This window comes from Equus caballus, chromosome X, assembly GCF_041296265.1.
Source record: "Equus caballus isolate H_3958 breed thoroughbred chromosome X, TB-T2T, whole genome shotgun sequence".
NCBI classification, from domain to species: Eukaryota; Metazoa; Chordata; class Mammalia; order Perissodactyla; family Equidae; genus Equus; species Equus caballus.
The window spans coordinates 80,584,083-80,604,099 of record NC_091715.1 but is presented as its reverse complement, the minus strand read 5'-3'; the positions used below and the strand labels follow the sequence as shown (position 1 = coordinate 80,604,099).

At 34.6% G+C, this 20,017-nt stretch overlaps 1 protein-coding gene across 7 annotated transcripts in view; it reads right to left on the bottom strand.

The window, feature by feature from the left end:
* Positions 1-20,017, bottom strand: part of DACH2 (dachshund family transcription factor 2) — a 471,032-nt gene that overhangs the window by 5,758 nt on the left and 445,257 nt on the right. For 4 of the 7 annotated variants that reach the window (XM_070257182.1, XM_005614311.4, XM_070257180.1 and 1 more), the window contains 4 exons: positions 14,666-14,814; positions 14,393-14,540; positions 10,838-10,984; positions 8,869-8,934 (listed from right to left, as the gene is read on the bottom strand). In XM_070257182.1, the coding sequence (XP_070113283.1) occupies positions 8,869-8,934; positions 10,838-10,984; positions 14,393-14,540; positions 14,666-14,814 (510 nt within the window). Of the gene's footprint in view, positions 1-8,868; positions 8,935-10,837; positions 10,985-14,392; positions 14,541-14,635; positions 14,815-20,017 lie in introns of all 7 variants that reach the window. The other 3 variants (XM_014729012.3, XM_070257181.1, XM_070257179.1) reach the window with 1 other exon arrangement.

The window sequence follows — 20,017 nt, the reverse complement described above, 5'->3', positions numbered from 1 at the left end:
AATATTTTACAAATGATTTTTCCAGCTAAGTATTAAGTTTTATGTTTTAAGTTGCTTAATTAGTGATATGTTTCTAATTTTCAAAGGAGCTCGATATTATTTGGCACTAAATAAGATCACATCTGAAAGGTCATGTTTTCCTAACCTGAATAAGAGAGAGATAAAACAATGTGCTGGTTAATGCTCCGCTTCAGGCTTAGGTTCAATCCAAATTAAATATGCAATTAATTGTATGAACTCTATATCAATTGCGGAAACATGTTCAGAATGCGACATTCTCAAATCAAATAAACAACAGTAGTGAGGTTAGTTTGGGGTCCAGTTAGTTATTAGTACAGTAGTATAAATATGGAGCTACTAAATTGAGAGTAGAAAAAGTAGACCATTGCAAGATGGGGATAGATAATAAAATAGTATAGCATTTAATTCCTCTTTGTCTAGAGAAAGTGTTTTAGAGACATTTTTCAGACGGATCTGGTGCTTATTTTTATAATGTGGTACTTTTTTAAAAATGAAGGTTTCTTGAAAATAATAACCACTTGGCCTTATTGTCCCTAAAGAATTTCTGACTTAAACTTTAATCAAAACAAAGACCAGCACAGGTCGTCTGTTCTTTGCAAATGTCACAATGGAGTATCAACCTCTCTTGCTTCCTTTTAACTCACTTTGTTTTTGTGAATTGATTCTTTAACATACCCTTTTCCCCTTTATTTAGTCTCTAGCTCTTGTAAGACCAGCCGTAATAAGGGAGCACGGATACCCTTCTATTCTCATATGGGGATAAAATATAAGAATATATTTACCATAACTACATACTGAAAAGCATATGTTTTAGAGAAAGCTTTATACATCAATTATATGCCAAATATTTTACCCCTGCTAAAATCTACACACGCAAACACAAATGCTAAATTCATATGTACTTTACAGGGTATAGTAATAATGATATTTTATATTTGTCATACTTGTCAGAGAGTATGGGTCTAACTTATTGATGAGGAAGATTAGGCAAATATTATTATTGCTATTACTAAAATTAAGGCAGAGAGAGGTTGAATGAGTTCTCAGGGTTAGTAACCGAGTTAGCCAGTTAGTAACTGAGAAACCCTGACCACTAGACCACTACTGCTCTTCATACCACCTCGTTGTGCCCCCCTTAGACCAGTTATAAAACAGCAATAAAAGTACATGGGCTCAGTACACAGACCTGGAGCTTTTGAGCCTCACTAAAAACTCCAGAAGTACTTGAATTCTACCTTCCAGCAGGGAAGAGAAAGGAAAGGAAAGGAGAATAAATAAAAACTAGTATTTATGGAGCACCGACTATGTTAGGAGCCATACTAAGCCATTCTAAGCACTCATGTCACATGTGGAATGCCATATTCTTTCACTACTCCTTGTTGTAGATAATGCCATGGTGAAAAGTTGTAAGCTGTGTATGTTTCTACGCCATTCCTCTAAAAACTCTAAAGTCATATCATCCACCTTCTATAAGTATGTAAGTTACAAAATATTCCTAAAGGTCAGGTTTACTTGAGTTTTGTATAGGATGCATATTGGAAATATTTTAATTTAATATTTAAAAGCACAATTAAGTTCTTCCTATAACTTTTAACTACTTTTGTATGCTAAACTGATAGAAAAACTCAATGATCTCTCATTTCAAAGGAATCAAAATATGGAGGAAAATGAAAATGGAAGTAATGGAATAACATTAAATGTTTACTTGAACATCACTAAAAATGACCACATCCAACATTTCCCATAGAAGGTTGAAATGCAGTTACTAGGAGATTGCAAGATTTGAGTTGCAGGTTTTGCCTCAGTCATTTTAAATGGTTACTTACCAATGCTGAGATCAACATGACATTCATTTGTATTGTTTTAAAGAAAACAAGAGCGCTTAAACATTTATGGGGGATAGGGAAATAGAGAAGAAATGCTTATAAAAAATGATATTTTCTTGAAAGCTAATAAAGGAATTGGTAAAAATGTTGCCAAAATAACCATTTGCATTATTGAGGTAAAGCAGATTCCAGTTAAGTATGTGGATTATTACCAACATTAATTTTCAAACATTAAACAAGTAAATCATAAACTTTGGGGGTCAACAGATTGAGGGACTTTAAGGAGGTCTATATAAAACTGTAAGGAATGTTTTCTTTTAAATTCACTTTAATTTCCAAAATTGAATGTGATATGGCTATTATAAATGAGAAAGAAGTTCCTTAGGGCAAACGATAAAACATTATGCTAATGGCCCACAGTAAGGAATCGTGGCCTAAAATTACATAACCAAGGATCCATTAAGGTCTAGTTCTGATAGGGTATGTGAGCTTAGCCACAGATATAAAAGTTTCTTTCTATTAATATTTCAGCTTCTCTACACGGTTTTAAATAGAAAAGAGAGATGTACTGTATTTGTGTACTTTTTATAAGTATTACCCCAATCTCTGCAAAGTTTTAAGGCAGAAGTGATTATTAAATTACAGTTGGTTTTAGACTATTTTGGTTAATTACCTACAAACTGGAGAAGGGTTCTCCCACTACAGTTACTGGATCCAGCCATGCCTGAATCTATCCCTGGAAGCCTCAGTTAAGTCACCCAGTAAGTTACCTTTTTAAATTAAGCCCCTCTCACAAAAAAAGAATAGCACAAAGTTCACCAGGCTATACAAATACTAGGTGTCGACTTTCTTTTGTTCATTATTCCAGTTTTAGGCCATCAATTAATTCCTCATTCCAAGAATGATAAGCATCTTGGCATAGAACTGCCACACATTTATGTGGCAGCAATATAATAATTTTAGTTTCTTTAAAGTGGTGTGACAACAATGGCATATGATTACAGCCTTTTATGAGAATGCTGTGTGTTTTTTTAATTAAAACATAAAACATAAATGTGAAAATGAAAAATAAAACAAACTTTTAATCCGAGAAAGCCTTTCCTTTTGCATGTTCCTCAGGTATACCTGGATTGAGAGTGGGATGGGTGAATCCTAAGCTTAAAAAATTATATTGCCTATGTAAAAAGGATGGGGTATAAAATAAGTGCTTAACAAGTTGAACAATCTTTCCTAGATTATAATCAGAAAGACCTGTTAATTAATGAATTAGTCTTGTAGGCTTCAAAATGCTGAGTAGCAGAACAATCTATTTTGGCTTACAAGTCTCACTATCCTGCCATCACTTCAACTATTATTTCATCTGTTACGTGAGTGAGATATAGCTGAAATTGTAAGTCTAGATCTATAGATGAGATTTTATGGTATCATCATCATTAATTAGTGTGACAGCCCTTCAGGCATTGCAAGTATTCTTTTAACAATGCAGTGGTAAATGGTAAGCCACCCCATGACAACTAGGCCCTAAATTATCAAGTAATGTAAGCTTTTCACACTCTCCTAAGAAAGAACTAGTAGCGAAAGGTGTGCTATGATCTGACAGGTATTTCACAGCAAAGAGGTATGATATGGTGTGAGAGGTACTATCAATCTAGATAAAAATCCTATGGAGGATGAAGAAAATGGGAGACAAATACTTCGTGGTGAAGATAGCAAAATGACTCGGGCCATCTAACGAAATTTCCAGGAAAAAAAAAGCTGCTGCTTTAGAGAAAGATGCTAGGATCTTCTACGTGGGGTGTGTGCTAGAGCCTTTTTCCACTCTATGATGGCAGCTGCAGTGAAGTTTCTCTGGATAGTACAAGGCTCCTAGTCTCAAAGGAAGCATTTAAGAGGAAAGAGGACTCACTTCCCACAATCCCTCTAATCTCTGACACGTGATGTATTTCCACTTTACAAGAGGACATTTCCACTTTACAATGGGAATATTAGAGTTCCTGTGTATAGCTTCCAACACAGTACAAGATATCAAAGGGAAGAGAAATTAATGATTGATGAGGGTAGGGCAGAAAGGAGTCTGTGGAACCCCTAGAGAAAGATAAAGAGCACACTGCGGTGGGAATTAGTAGAAGAGGTATAGAGAAGTTTGATCTGCTCTCCTTTGAGTTTTTCTTCTCATATCATATACATGGTAAGAAATCATGTGTAATTCATCTTTTCCAGTCCCCTTACTTGCTCCTACCATCACTTTAATTGCTATTTTACCAAACTCTGCAATGACCACCTTAGCCTAAGGGTAACTGTTTTCAATAAATATTGGCATGGCATCTTAAGCTCTTTTGAGGAATGATGTTCTAGGTTACCAAGTGAGCAGCAAAGAGAGAAGATAATAAGGAAGTTTCAAAGGTCAGGGAAGGCTAGACACTGTTCAAATTGATTTTGAGAGAATTGATAAAAATATACATATTCATAAATATTTCATAGGATAAACATATACTGAAAGTTCTATATTATAAATATTTATATTAAATTGCATTGTCAAAGTGTGTTTTTTAACATAGAGACGTTAAAATTGTGTTTGTTGCTTTTAGAGTCAAAGGACACTTTAATCACTTCGCTTCTAATTCTTCAGTGGCATCTTCATCAAGCATTGCATAAATGAGATCATGCATTTCATGTTTTCGATTCGTCCGTCTGTATTCTAAGCTCCCACCTTTTTGTTTTTCTGAACAAAACTGGTTCAGAGGGAAGAAAAGGTTTAGTAGGTTTATCTGTTACACCAAATTTTGGCTTACTTTCGACATGTAGGTTCAATTTAATATCTACTTCGGGTGTGTTAGTAGCAAAAAAAGGGGAAATTATTTAAGATTCTACCATATTTATGGAAAAATATCAAAGTAAAAAATATATTCCAGCGTTAAAATATTTTGCATCATTGTCAAACGTAGGCAAAAAAGCAAATATAAAAATTATTCACAGTGATTGACATTTCACTGAAAAAGCAGTTCCTGCTTTTTTTGTTTTGTTTTGTTTTTGTCCTCAAACAAATGGAGTATCAGAAATAGGAGTGGTGTGTCACTGTGCCCTTGTACTTTATGATGTTGTTACCTCTGAACGTTTTTTTAATTATTTTATTACTAGAAAGCCAGTTCACGAAGGCTATTGTCTGTTTTCTAAAATTTAGGAGCTTCAGATTCCGCATTTGTTTTATCTATTATTAGCAAGATGACGATGATGTCAATTTTCAGAATTTAAGAAACATGTACTGCCAACTGTACCAGTAGCCCCTAACAATAAAATATAGTCATACAAAAGTTAACTAAGGTATAAACATGCAAAAGAAGAAGTCTCTCTGTGATCATAAAGTGATGTTATTTTCTGTTCAGCAGTTCATGTTACTGCTGTTCATGCTAATTAATTAAAGGAGCTGTTGCTGTAATGTGCAAACAGGGAATCTGAGAAACTGAGAGGGCTTTTAGGTCTCCAAGTGAAGTTAAGTCAATCTGGGCGCGGGCAATCAAATGTAATGAAATCACTTGTCAGTGCTAAGCTTGCAAAAACTGTGAAGTTTGACTAGGGAGTAAAAGGATTATAATTAGATTTCCAATAGGATAATAACTAAATGGCAGAATGCAGTAAAGAGAAAATATTACTTTGTTAGCTAATGGTACTGCTGTTTGGTTTTAGTTTTTATCAGCGCACTTGTAGTTGTGCTAATTTAATTTGCTTTTATCAGCAAAAATGCACTACGCAAATGGTACTTGAATGTCATTTGCAAAAATCATTGATCTGAAGGTGCACTTAATGATACCCAGTATGTTTATTTTATGTGAAATGGAGATTAGTTGATAAGATGGTTGATGTGCTGTCTTGCAGGCCTCCAAGTGAGTTATGGGAATCTAGGTGGGAGGATATTAGTGTATATGCTCCACTGAATCATTCACCTCCAGCAATAGTGGACACAGCCATGAGAGTGAGTATGTATTCATTGTTTGATCACCTTAAAATATTCTGGAGGAGTTGCTATCATAGATTGTTAAAATACAAGGGATACAGAAATTCTTTTATCAGAAGGTGGTCTACGCATGATACCTTGTCTGTCGAACAACAGTCAAAGCATAAAAGACATGAAATAACTAAGCTGAAGAGATTTAGAATACATATAACAATCCTAGCACATGGGCAGTTTGTCTGTACCAAAATCCATGTGGAAATTATCATAAGACTGTATGTGACTTTATTACTTCTAAGGATGGCCAAAGCAACATTCTTCCAAGTTCTCTTTAAACTCTCTTAAGGAGCTGTCACAGTGGAACTAATTGCATTTCAAAGGGAGATCACTAGGTGACTGATAGATTTCTATCCAGCAGAGCAATTGACAATAGGAAGGGGAAAGACTTCGCTGATCCTGGAATTGTTTGCTGTGATGGAGATGAGTTTTGGAAATGGCACTGGACTGGCATGAATGAAAGACGCTAGGAAATAATCTTCCAAGTTAAAAAATGGGTGATTGAGGGAAGTGAAAAAGATGAAAATGTTGTCAAAATAAATCACAAAAGAAAAGGACCATAACACACAAGAGCAAAATTAGTAGAAAGAATGAAAAAATAGCGGTTAAGCTTGCATTCTACGTTTTCCAAGAATTATACATGTTCATAGATACACATAAAAGTAATCTTTCAATTCTGAGCACCTTAAATCATAAGTGACATTACTGATATTTTTCAAGTAATTATTTGAATTGATTGATTTGGGAAAGTATATTTAAGATTAGTTCTGATAATATTTTCAGGCATCTGTTCCCCTGGCTAATAGAATAAATCATTTTTTGATCATAAAATAATTTCTTTTAGACATTAAATTGTGATTCTACTGCCATGTTAACACAAAGCATTCACTCTAGTTTTGCATAAATTGGTGATGGGAATTTTATCATTTACACAGCTTAAATGCTGTGCTAAGAGAGGTGAGAATGTATACTTTTCCATTTTTACCAAATTTATCAAGAATATTATTTAACATAACCTATCTTCATACATTCAAAAGGAATTATTAACCCACCACGTTTTACCATATATTGACAATATTAACCACAAATACTAGACAATTTGATTTGTAATTTGACAAAAATGATAAAAATTAATTCCCTTGCTTTAAAATAAGTTCCATCTCAATCCTTTTAAAGGTGAACCTAATTCCCTCGTTTAGCCAGCAAAAACTACTAGAACTTCTTAAAAGTATGCTCAGTGAAAAGAAATGTTAAATGTGTCCTCCCCAACCACAAGTTAATATGAAAAGCTGTTCTTTGCAGACTTCATTAAAATAAAAAATTTGAGCCAAATGGAGAGTGAATCTACCTTTTCACTTATCACCTAATTAACCTCCCATGAATAAGATATCTGTTGGTTGTTGCATGGAAATGAAGTAACTTTGGGACAGTTCAAAAGCTTGCATTTATCTCAGAGTTGGGAAAGATGTTGCTATTGTGAACTAAAGGCATCATATACATTAAACAAACAGCAATGAATTGGGAGTATAGGATTAAAGGATAATAAAGATTCAACTCATTGATAGTATGTTTGGTTTACCCCCTCTAGTTCCAAAGCTCACCTTACACCTCATTCAATGGAGGGGCACAATCAAGTTCAATGCACCTTAAAGACTGGGTCTCTATTTGTGTGTCACAGAATCAGAAGGGATCAAATGCTTCAGGCTTATTAAACCCCATTTGGCCCTGATATGTGATGGCAACCTCAACTAGTGGTAGCCCACAACTAGTGGGCCTTTATTCATAAATTTCACTGTGGTGAATTGATTGTACAAACACTGAGTCCCATCCAAATTGAATTTTCTCACACAGACACAGCTTTTAAGTTGAGGGAAGAAAGCAGGCAAGCAAAACAGGGATCAGATACAGCAAAAGCATCACTGAAACAGCTAAACATGCATACTTTCATGCACAGAAAGTTAATGCATTAGTTAGGTCTACCCTACTGCAGCAGAATCAGGCATTATCAGAAGATCCATGAGCTCTGACACTCTTGGTTTTGTAAAGTTGATGTGCAAAACTACATGGATGAGGGTTTCTAAGTTTTCTGAAGCTGCCACAAAAATCAGTGACCCTCAGATGAACCCAAATAGATCTTTTGGTCACATCCGGTACTGTTGCCTTCGTGTAGACCCAGTCATCACACAGTGGAAAGGCACTGATTAGTTAAATCTCAGCAGGCAATGTATCCATGGTTGTCTTCCTTTTTGAAAGTTAGGAAATCATTTTTTCATGGAGATGCCTTTTCTTTTTTATTAGAGTCAGACATCTTTTTCACAATAAATGTGAAAATAAATGTAACCTGCATACAAAGTGCTAGAAAACTGCATTGGAATCACACTGGAAAAACTCTAGTGGTCAAATTCAGTTTTTATTTTTAGGTGCTTTTGCACTCCAATGAGACCTTATATTGATTTGTTTCATCTATTTTCTTACTACTAAATATTTTAAAGGATCTAAGCATTTATTGTAATCCTGCAAATCATGAATTACAAGGCATGCTCTTATTTCCATATTTAGGCAGTTTCTAAAATTATCTAAAATTAGCATTGGAATTTAAAGGTTGATAAAAAATGTTGTCCAGAACACTTAAAATATGGATAGGCTATGCTTATTGTGCCTGTGGCTTTTACAAACTGTAATGAGATTTGAAAATGCATATTATTGTACACTTCTGAAAAGTAGATTATATTCACATTTATGCATTTTTAGAATATAACTAAGATATAAATGTACATTCTTTCAACAGCTAAAATACTGTATAAGAAATTTGCTCACATTGTATATGCAAAATTATTAGTCCCTATATATATAATCTCAAAACACTACAGACTTCTTCCTCTGTCATAAAATAAGAAGAATTAAACTTATTTATTTTACTTATATGAAGAGTATCAACATAGGAGCTCATCCCTCCCCCACCCCCAAGGGTCACATATTAAGCAGTTAGAGAGAGAAGTATGCTGATTACTGTACCTTGCATAGCAGTACTATCGTGAGGAGTCCCATTGTTTTCTATTTCAATATCTGGAATCCCAGTATCTGAAAGAAGTGACATTAAAGATTAAGGTACAATTCTCTTCTTCCTGATTCCACTTAAAGTGAAAACTCTCAGTAACCCAATACTTTGGTCCTATAGCTAACACAAGACCGTGGGTGGTGTTTTTTCTTTTTGTATGTCTATTTATTTTTAATGATAGGAGGGAAGATTGTAAACTGCAGCTGAATTCTATAATTGGGCATATATTTCCAGGTATATAGTAAATACTTCTTTAATCATCTCATTCTCTAGAGATAAATCTCAGGAAAATAATCCATAGAAATCCCCTCAGACTATCAGGTAACACGGCCTGACTGTGGAATAAGAAAAATATGGATAAAATTGCATAAGTGGAAGTACCCCATCCTTATGGTATGTTTTTTATTTGTAAAATGTGATAGATGATGAGATTATTGCTATATTAAGCATACGTGAACACCAAAACACAGGCTATGGCTTGTGGGCTTTATGTAGTACTGGCTCTAGGGGCAAAGGGATACATGAATTGTCTGGAAAAAACTTGAGAAAAAGAAACAAGGAGTTGAGTTTTTATTTTCAGTTTTAAATATGAAATGTGATTATCTAAAAGCTATTCATATACATGAAGCACAGCTTAACATGGACATTTCTGTATATACACATTTGCTCAGTTACCCTTGGGTAATGTGGTAACAGATGCTAGTGTATCATCCACTGCCATCAAGGATTAATGTGAAAAGGAAATGATTTGAATACAAGGTACCCATCATGTCATAGAAACAGCTGCTTTTTCTTTATAATAGAGAATACTGGAGCTAGAGTGGAGCTCACTTATGGGTGGATTTCAAATATGTAAAAAAAATGTCAAACTGCCTCAGAATGACAAGTTCAGGGCCTCAAATAATGAGTGCACAGAACATTTGTCCCATTGCTGGTCAGAAATGTTGTTTTTAAGAACTTCGATAAGCCAGAATGCTGGCTCCCACTGTCTAAGACGTCCCACTGAATGAGGTATTAATGTGTTATTGTTTACCATCTCTCTTCTGTGTCTCAATGAGGCATGGTTGTCATGAGCTAATAATCTAGCACTGTATTTCTACCGATTGTGAGCACAATGATCCAAAACCGTCACATAAAAAGGGAATTGCACTTTTGGAAAGGAAAGAATACGATTGAACATTCATAGAAAATTCTTTATTCTTAGTATAGTAGAGTGAAGCAACTCTCTTTTAGTTCATGTGTGTATCACATGTGTGTATGGGGTATATGTACACGTGTGTATAAAGCTATTAGGCTCATTCTTATCACACACACATATCAGTTAAATGTAACAGCTGTCAATGTGCCATGAAAGAAGAACCTGAATATTCTATGAGATGAAATGACGTTGTGGGGTTTCATAATTTAAAATGGAATTGGAAAAGTTTGGAATTAAGAGATTTCATGATGGAAGCACCTCTTCTCATGAGATCGCCAGGGATTTGCTTAGAACATTCTTTTTGAACCAGGCACTCCTTAAGCCCTCAACACTGATGCAATCTGCATTAAAGGAACCAGCATCCTATAGCTCATTAAAATAGAGTACACCAAACATCAGCATATTGTAACGTGAATGGACCTAAAACACTTACATTTTCGGTGCAGGGTGGTTATCAATATTACTGCTTCTACTGCAAAAGTCAGCAGGATTTTCTGTTATTCCTATGCTATTTGTATTTCCCAGAATAGGGATTATTTTGACAGATTTAATTAATGACCTACAGCACTTGGCCTCAAATTGACTTTTTAATTATTCCTGGACAAAGCCTTTTTCCTTTCTTCCTTCCTTCTTTCCCTCTCTCCCTCCCTCCTTCCTTCCTTTCTTTCTTTTTGAAATCCAGCTTTGCTTTGTGTACCTTGAGTGTGAAAGTCCAAATCACACATTACCTTTCAGCATCCTCAGCCCGCTGTCACTAGTAGTGGCTTGCTTGAGTGCCTGCTCCACTTGCTCCCTGCGCTTTGATTCAAATTCCAAGGCTTCCTGCAGTTTTCTCTTCGCTTTTTTCTCCTTCTTCAGGCGCTTTTGCATGGTAGCTAAAGTGTGAAAAGGTAAAGAGTCTGCAAAGGCTTGGTCAGTGAAATAGAGTTGCCAGTTTTGAAGGAATATAAACCATCCTAATGTACAATTGTTGTTAAATTCTGAACCTTGAAATCTGTGATAATTTCTCAAATAGAATTATTGGGATCCAGCATCATATTGGTTCCTAGCAGAGTTCTAATCTGACTGACCTTCAAATTCATCCTAAATCAGTTTTAAAAAATGAAGGTATTGACATTATAGCAATAGAAAAACATAGAAGGAACATTAAGCGAAATTATAAATTATATAACATTTTAAAAATGTTAAAAGTATTCACATACAATTAAAATGTTTTACTTAAATTGAATATGATGCTAATTTGAGTGTCAATTGTATTTACTTCACAATTCAATGTCTTTTCATATAAATGATCTTCAGCAGATTGAAGAGAGTCAGCTACCCAGTTACCCAGGTAAATTTATGTTTACTTGAGACAAAAGTTCAGAGGTCTAAGGTAATAACAAAACGGAACTCTCGGAACAAAGACACTGAGAATGCATAGTTTCTGTTATTTTTGATGAAAGACTATATCTCATTTAAGCCTTACAAAATCTCAGCAAGGAAAATACTATCATCTCCATTTTATAGATGAGGAAACTTAGTCCTTGAGAGGTCAAGAAATTTACCCAAGATCACACAGTTAGTAGTTTTCATAGCCTGAGGGCCAAAGATCACATAGGTAGTTGTTTCAAAGCCTGGGGACCATATAGTCGGTCAAGGACCAAGATAGGTGACCTCCAACCTCTCTTGTTGCTCTATGATTCTAAGTGTTTAATCTGCAAAGAATATTATTATGTATGTATATGTGTATTTAATTGAAGTAACACATTCTGGCTAGCAACAAAAAGGTAGTTAGGTGGAATATTTACTTTGAGCATGAAACATTGTTTTCTTTATTTGGAAAAAAAAGATAGCCATAAGGATTCTTACTATATATATACCTTTATATATGTATATATATTGTTACTATTCTTTCTATATCCTTGGAGAGACATTACTTTATGACCATATCGATTTTTCCCCCTGTTTCTTTTCAATCACATGAATTCAGATAAAGTGTTCACTCTTTGTCGTAAAATGTTAGGTATACTTGGTACGAGGTATTTAGAGAACTGGAAAGGAATTTAAGTGATCATCCAGTTCAACTATTGCAATAGATGAGAATACAAAGATTCATAGAGATGAAGCAGCTTCTCTAAACCAATGAGGATAACAGAGTAGTCTCCTATAATTATGTTACTCATAAGAGGCAAAGGTTAAAAACAGTGCTTAGCACATTGCAGACAGTTGATAAGCATTAGCTAGTAGTAGTTGCAGTGATGGCAACAGTAGTAGTGACAGTAATGACAGCAGTAGTGATAATGATAGTAGTAGTGGTAGTGGTATTATTACTATTCTATCATAATGAATGCTAAATTTATTAAATACAAATACTTCAGAGTAAATTTGATAATAGGTATAATATTACATCTACCAGGTCTAGGACTTTTTTAAAAAGACAATAGATATGACAATTATAAAGACAGAGCTGAAGAGTCTATGAGAAGTTAGTAAACAGAAATCAGCATGAGTAGCTGTCTAAAAGTTAGAAGCCAATTTTACAACATGTAGTAGATTTTCATAAGTCAACTTGAGAATGTCATTATATTTAACATATGATTATTTGGTCCTTTAGTACAAAAAATTTCCCTACTGAAGAAATGTGTTTTTATGACTGCTAATCATAACAATCTATTTTACATACCAAATACCAGAAATAAACTAATTTATCCAAATTTTAAAAAGAAAATCTAGTCTTTGCTTAGTAGTATTTAATGACTTTGGCAAGATGTGAGAACAAGTTTAATTTTTTTCAATGCAATGACTGAATTTCCATTTTGAACTAGACCTTTGATTCTTAGGGCCTAAGGAAAATATACAGTCAGTTTTCAATTTCTTGACACAAATTTCAGAATACAATATGCTTCTTTGGAATAGTATAAAATTAGTGGATTTCACTCAAGTGGAGTCATTCTTCCTTGTTTTGGGAGGTATTATTCAGGTTGTGGATTTTCTCACCTTCTTTGCCTCTCCTTCCAACTCTTTAACACTTTTACTTAATTTTTGCTTTGTGATTCTTCCATAGAAAAGTAGGCAGAGAATAGAAAGAAGCTGAAATTCACGAGTCACTTTGCTACTGTTTAGTATTTTATGGTAAATGTAAGGAAGAGGTGGAAATTATTGGCTAAAGGGAAATTTAGAATTTTCTCTGGTTTTGATATGAACTGGTCTCATTACCCATATCTGTAGATAATCAAATGTCTACCCATGGTTGGAAAGTTAATTCTATTTGTGAACTATATTTTTGCACTTTCTCCCTTTTGTCTCCATCCAACTTAAGCTACTCTAATTCAGTCTTCATCACCACTTTCTGGATGAGAGCAATCTCTTTCTACATGGTTTCCTTGTTTCCAGTCTTACTCCAAGCTCCCTCTAATCTATTCCCAACACTGGAATGGTGTATCTAATTGAAATCAGACTAGATCACCCCTCTGCTTATCTTTTTATACTTCCCTTCACCTAGAGGATGAAGTCCAAACTAATCTTTTACATGGTTAAAAATATCCTTCATAATTTAGCTTCTACCCCAATATTTCTGCGTCATCTCCCATCATTCACTTCATAAAACTCAAAGCATGGTAATAGCAAACTGTGTAAAGTTGCCCATGTCTGAGCCTTCTTACCGCCATGCCTATGCTCACTGATACCTCTGTCTAGAAAGTGCAAATCACTCAGGTACTCTCATGCCCTTTTTAGCCTACTGATTCTTCAAGACTCAGGTTCAAGTGTCAGCATCAGGAAGGCTTCTTCAACTATCCACCCACCCCCAACCAAGCTGAACTAATTTCCCCCTCTCTAGAAAACCATAAATACTGTGCATCATTGCTCTTGCCACTTTGTCTTGAAATTAACTGGTTGGTTGTGCTAACCTCTAAAATATAAACCTCTCAAGGACAATGGCTGAATTTTGTTTATCTTATAACCCCAGAATATAGCACTGTTCTCAGCAAAGAGTAGGCATTCCATACATAAGGAATGGTAAGATCATCTACATTCAGGCATATTTTATGAAATTGTGAGAAAACTAAAAATATTCATGTTTACAAATCTGCAAATGGCCTGAAGTGCAGATCTAGTGCATTGTCTTTTATTACAAAGGAAAATTGTATAAATATTTTACCTGGTGGATTACACACAGTATTTGATTCTTAGCTTGTCATTTGTTTTCAGCAGTTCCAAGGTTATCCCTGAGAATATTTTTATTACTATTGAAAATATCTCCAACAAAATATTCACTCTGTAATTGAACTTGTTAAACTTACTTCTGCTTTGAAGCTCAACTGCGAGTTGTCTTTCAAGGTTTTCTCTAATTTCTCTCTCTCTATAGAGCTCCATCCTCAGTTCCTTTTTTTCTTGCTGAATCTGCTTCTCCTGGATGCGAGCATTATCCAAAGCCACTTTCAGCAGACCCTGTCAAAGTACAGCAATTGACATGCAGTTCATCTTACCTGTTTTAATTTCTCAAATATGAAATAATTTATGTAGGTGCTAATGTCTTGTATTACATTTATTTTGTTTATAGAAATATTGTTGACCTGAATGTTGGTCAACAGAGTCTCCACGGAGGACAGACTATCAGCAAAAATGAATGGTCCAGGGAATCCAGGAGGCAATGCCTGCCCAGGAGTCAGTTGGATCTTGTCCAAGGGTGATTTCATCATTGGAATTTGAACTGGTACCTCTTCTGCAAAAAATAAAATTAATATCAGAAGGTTCACAAATTAAGAGCTAAAATTTTCACTGTTTCCTTCACCTTTAATGGCATCTATAACGATTTTGTTTCTAAAACTAAATGATAGAAAACTCATAATTGGAAATCTTATCTATTCTCCAGCTGCCTCTAATTTCTCAAAATAAATGTTTCAGTAAAGAATCCGTGAAAAGGAAACAACATTTACTGCTAAAGAGGCATGAAATTTGGAGAAACAAATATAAGTTTATGAATACTTATAAATTAAATAATCAGATCACTTCCTGGTAAAGCATAAACTGCTTTTTATTTTTCTCTCCAAATCTATCTATCACCTCCATTCTTTTTAACAGCTTTATTGAGGTATAATTTACATACAATAAAATTCACCTATTTTAATTGTATGCTTCAATGATTTTTAGTAAATCATTGGTTACATATAGTTGTATAACCATCAGAACAAATCTATTTCAGGACATCTCAATCACCCTCACGCCCATTTACAGCTAATTTCCTTTCTCAACCCCAACCCCTGGCCACCACTAATCTACCTTCTGTCTTTATAAGATTGCCTTTTCTGGATGTTTTACATAAATAGAATCATACAATATGTGGTCTTTTGTGTCTGGCTTCTTTCGCTTAGCATATTTTTTTTAATATTTATTAAATTTCTTCATTGGGTCAAGTGGTCGTCTTTTCTTTTTTTAGGTCTAAGAATATTTTTTTTTTAAGATTGGCACCTGAGCTAAAAACTGTTGCCAATCTTCTTCTTTTTCTTCTTCTTCTTCTCCCCAAAGTCCCCCAGTACATAGTTGTATATTCTAGTTGGAGGTCCTTCTGGTTTTGTTTGTGGGATACCACCTCAGCATGGCCTGATGAGCAGTGCCATGTCCATGCCCAGGATCCGAACTGGTGAAACCCTGGGTCGCCAAAGTGCAGCACCTGAACTTAACCACTCGGCCACGGGGCCGGCCCCAGCATAATGTTTTTGAGGTTCATCCATGTTGTGGCATGTATCAGTGGTTTCTTCCTTGTTGTTGTTGAAAAGTATCCCATTGCATGGATATATCCTTTTTTGCTTAATCATTCACTAGTTGATGGGCATTTGAATTGTTTGCAGTGTTACCTTTTATTTTGAAGAATATTCCTCGTGAAAAAATACCACCTATGCTGGAAAAACACAAGCGGTATCTTTTCTCTTTTATTTTTATACTACCTTCTCCCACATTCCCATTACTTTAATGAGATTCTCTCTTAGCTTCAGATAAACAGACATCAATAGAATTTTTGTCTAATAAGATGTTTGAGATTTGTTTTGGACAGATATATATAATTGCAAAAGGAATTTTACTTTGAGAAGCTAATTACTTGGCTATCTACTTGAATTCTGGCTGAAAATCTTTTATGTACAATGTATGAACCTGATAGCAAAGTTTCCCCTGCAATTAGGAATTGGGGCTTTTTTTGACTTATCTAAAAATAAACTGCTACAAAGAGCTAATCTTGGAATGTAGCCAAACAAACCCTGGTATTCTTAAATGAATTTAATGGGGTGAATCATAGCACCTCGAACAAAATTACTCAACACTGTCTCTTTATTTCAGTAACTTGGCACAAGCGAAGTTTGAAAATATGCATTTGTCTGGTCGGAAAAATTTTCAGTGGTCCCATATATTATGAGACTGATTCAAGAAAGTATGCTTGAATCTAGACCTAACCAATTTTCACATGGCTTAGAAACAAAAATCTAGCTATTGGTTTTGGTTCCTGTAGGGATAGGACTATGGATCTGTCATACAGTTAGATATCATTTTTCAATTGCAGGCAGCCTATCTACGTAGTGTGCAGAGTCTTGAACTCCATTGATTTCACAGTCATCACGGTTTGCTGTGAGATTTCTTGTGTGGGAAACTGTGGCATACAATTGCGGGAACCTTCTGTGAGATTACTTAACAGGATAGCATTATCTCTGAATAAAATGCTCTTAATATAGATCACCTTTACAATTTCTAATTTTCCAAAACCTATAGTGGTAAAACAGTGCTAAATGATTATTACAGAGAATCAACAGTTTCACAAAATGTTATAAAGAATATTGTTTATCAGTCTTAAAGAATTCAATAAAATGCTTAAAATAGCTTGTTAATTTTCTCTTAGCACAGAAAGCTATTTTTTAGTAAAACTTAAAAAATAATATTTTGATCATAAATACATGATGCATGTGTTTTCTACAACTCCCTTGTTGTGAAATTAACCCTAACTTCTTATAAAATATTCCTTCCTTCCTTCTTTCTTCCCACCCTCCCTGCCTTTCTTCCTTCCTCCCTCCCTCCAACCCTCCTCCCCTTCCTTTCTTCCTTTCTTTCTTATCAGTGGTAGTTTTGGAAGAGGTCAAGTATTCCAGAGGGAATGAGCACATTATCGCAAATTCTGTGATCTACTTTACAAGGTTTGTGCATTTGAAATATCTCATAAAAAACACCTAAATTCTAAAATATGTCTTAGGCAGCAGCTCTAATATTTTTACAGTACATTTCTCAACAACTAACCAAGGAATATTATGCTTTATTTGTATTGTTTGAAGGCTATATTTCTAGCTAACTATAGTCTATAGTCTAGCTAGTATTTTGTCTTCTGCACATGAGTGCATTAAGTGGATAGTATGACTTCATAATGATCTTTCAATATCAATAATAATTTGGGATACTCTACACCTTTATATTGATGTTTATCAATCTTAAAGTAAGAATTTATGTAGTCTGGAAGATCTATTTTTACAAAATTAACTGATACAAAGTTAGAACATTGACTTCCTGCTGATTCAGAGATAATATAATGTTTCCCCTGAATAAATATTTTGTATCATGGGCAGAGTTCTTAAAATTAATGGATTCCTTGTTACATATTACCCTATGCACACATATAACCTCACTGGTAAGAATATGAGTGGTATTCTGCAAACAAGATACCTGAAAAGGAAAGCAACACATTCAGTATGCATAAAACAAAATTATAACTACATTAAAATCAGCAGAAGTCTTCTATTTGGAGAAGAAAGAAATGCCATTAAACTGGCTGAAAGGAAAATTACTATTGACTATGAAGACAGGTTGCACGGTCTATGGTTTGTAATGTTGCTGTACAGTAGATTGAAGTTTCAAAATAGTATTACTCTTCTTTAAAGAGATAGACACAGCTGAATTAGGTGCTGCTTGCTGCAGTGAGGATCAAATGCAAAAAGAATCATATTTCATCAGACCTAGTCAACACCAGGAAAATAAATAGAAATATAAGAGGTATGCAGGCAATGATTCATTTTGATAATCTGGCCCAAGAGAGACACATAGAGACAGCACACAGATCTAAGCTTCTGCCAAAAGACAAATAGGACACAGAGGGTGGGAATTGGGATGACAGTGTAGCAGAGGTCACATCGATTTTCAGCAGCAGTTTTCACACAGATGAGATAACCCTGGACTCTATTTGGTCCATTGTTCATATCCTACCTGTCCCACAAGCAATAAATTTCCTAGTCCTAGAAAAGGGCCGTAAAGAAGAAGGATTCTACTTATGACTTCTTATGATTAAGCTTCTGCGCTAACCAAACATGGTTTTTCAGACCAAGGTCACATTGCATGTTAAGGTCCATAATAGCCAAAAACTAGTTGAACTGTATTATGTTTTGGTGTATATGAGTGGAAACTGTCAAACCATTCATCATTTTTTTTCTGATTTAAATCACATGCTACAAAAATGAATGATAAATGCATTAAAAATCTATTTCAATCATGTAATAGGTCTTCACATCGGAATGATATCTACATTTTCCTGAGAGCTTGAATACATGCACTGTCGTGTAGGAATTTATTAGGCAGGTTTGAGAAATCCTAATTGGAAACAAAATTAAATATGAGCAAGTACTAGAAACTTAGATTGTCAGTTAAATAAGAGAATCTCTTTGTAATCCAGGGAGAAAGGATTTTGATGAGCATTTTGATTTAAAAGGCTGGTGTTCAAATGTATATATTAAACACTTCATCAACACATATGATGCAATGGTATAAACTAAAAGATAAAGATAGGACAACTGCTATCCAGCCGAGGACATGAGCAACCTCTTCATTTATTGAAACAGAGACTGGTGTTATTGAGCCTGTTTGTTAAACCTGCCATGCTTTGTAATAGCACTTGAGAATCCATTTAGAGAACAAGCTCTTAATTATAATTTCTCACTTAGGGCCCAGATGAATAGATGTAAAAGTTGACATGAACTTTATTTGCAGAAAAAAAAGATAAACATATGGTAAATGCTCAGAATGGAAAAGTCTCCCTAAAAATTAAAATCAAGGCTGCTAGAGACTTTCTATATGACTCTAGTGCTTATTTTCCTTATTTTATCATAGAGTTAAGTGTTTCCTCTTTCCCCTGGGCTTTGAGGATTGTGATACAGGAATAGAAACTGAACACAGCTGACTCACTCAGAGTGGAAAAATGCAGCCATCTACCAGGTCATGAGTTTTTATGTTTTAACAAATAAATTATATTTCATTATTTAATTTGAGGGCTTTCCCCAAAACACAGCTGGCCCAAGGGACTCTCCTTTGTTGGTATCATTAGTATTATATTCAGCACAAGCAAGACACCTGCTTCCCTCTTCCAAACTGAGGAACAATAACAACAACAAAATGACCAACTGTTGTGTAATGATCTGACCTGCATGAATATAAGGAAGCGTTCATGATCTGAGCTGAACAATGACTCAAGTGTTGCCATCATCAAATGTGGAAAATAAAAACCTGATCCCCAAATTGTTACATTTCTTTAAGGAGACAAAAAAATAGAAATAATGGTGATCAATGAAAATAGAAAGCTAGTAGCAAAGGAATGAAGGGTCACCAGCCTTAGAAAGTGAGATAGAATTCTTCTAAAACCAATTATGGCCCTGTTTTGCTCTGAATCCTTAGATTAGCAATTTGGCATAACAGGCTCCTTTATAAATTATGAATTAGAAATAAATCACCTTTCAGATAAAATATTATGCTGATAACAAATATTACATCCAGTGAAGGATGTGGAAGAAGTATGATTCTGAATCCCTGTCATTAAGCAGCTAACACAGTATTCTGGAAAAAAGTCAACAAGTTACAGAAGTTGAGAATCAAGTGTGAAATCATGTGGCAGAAATTGTTAAGTGCCT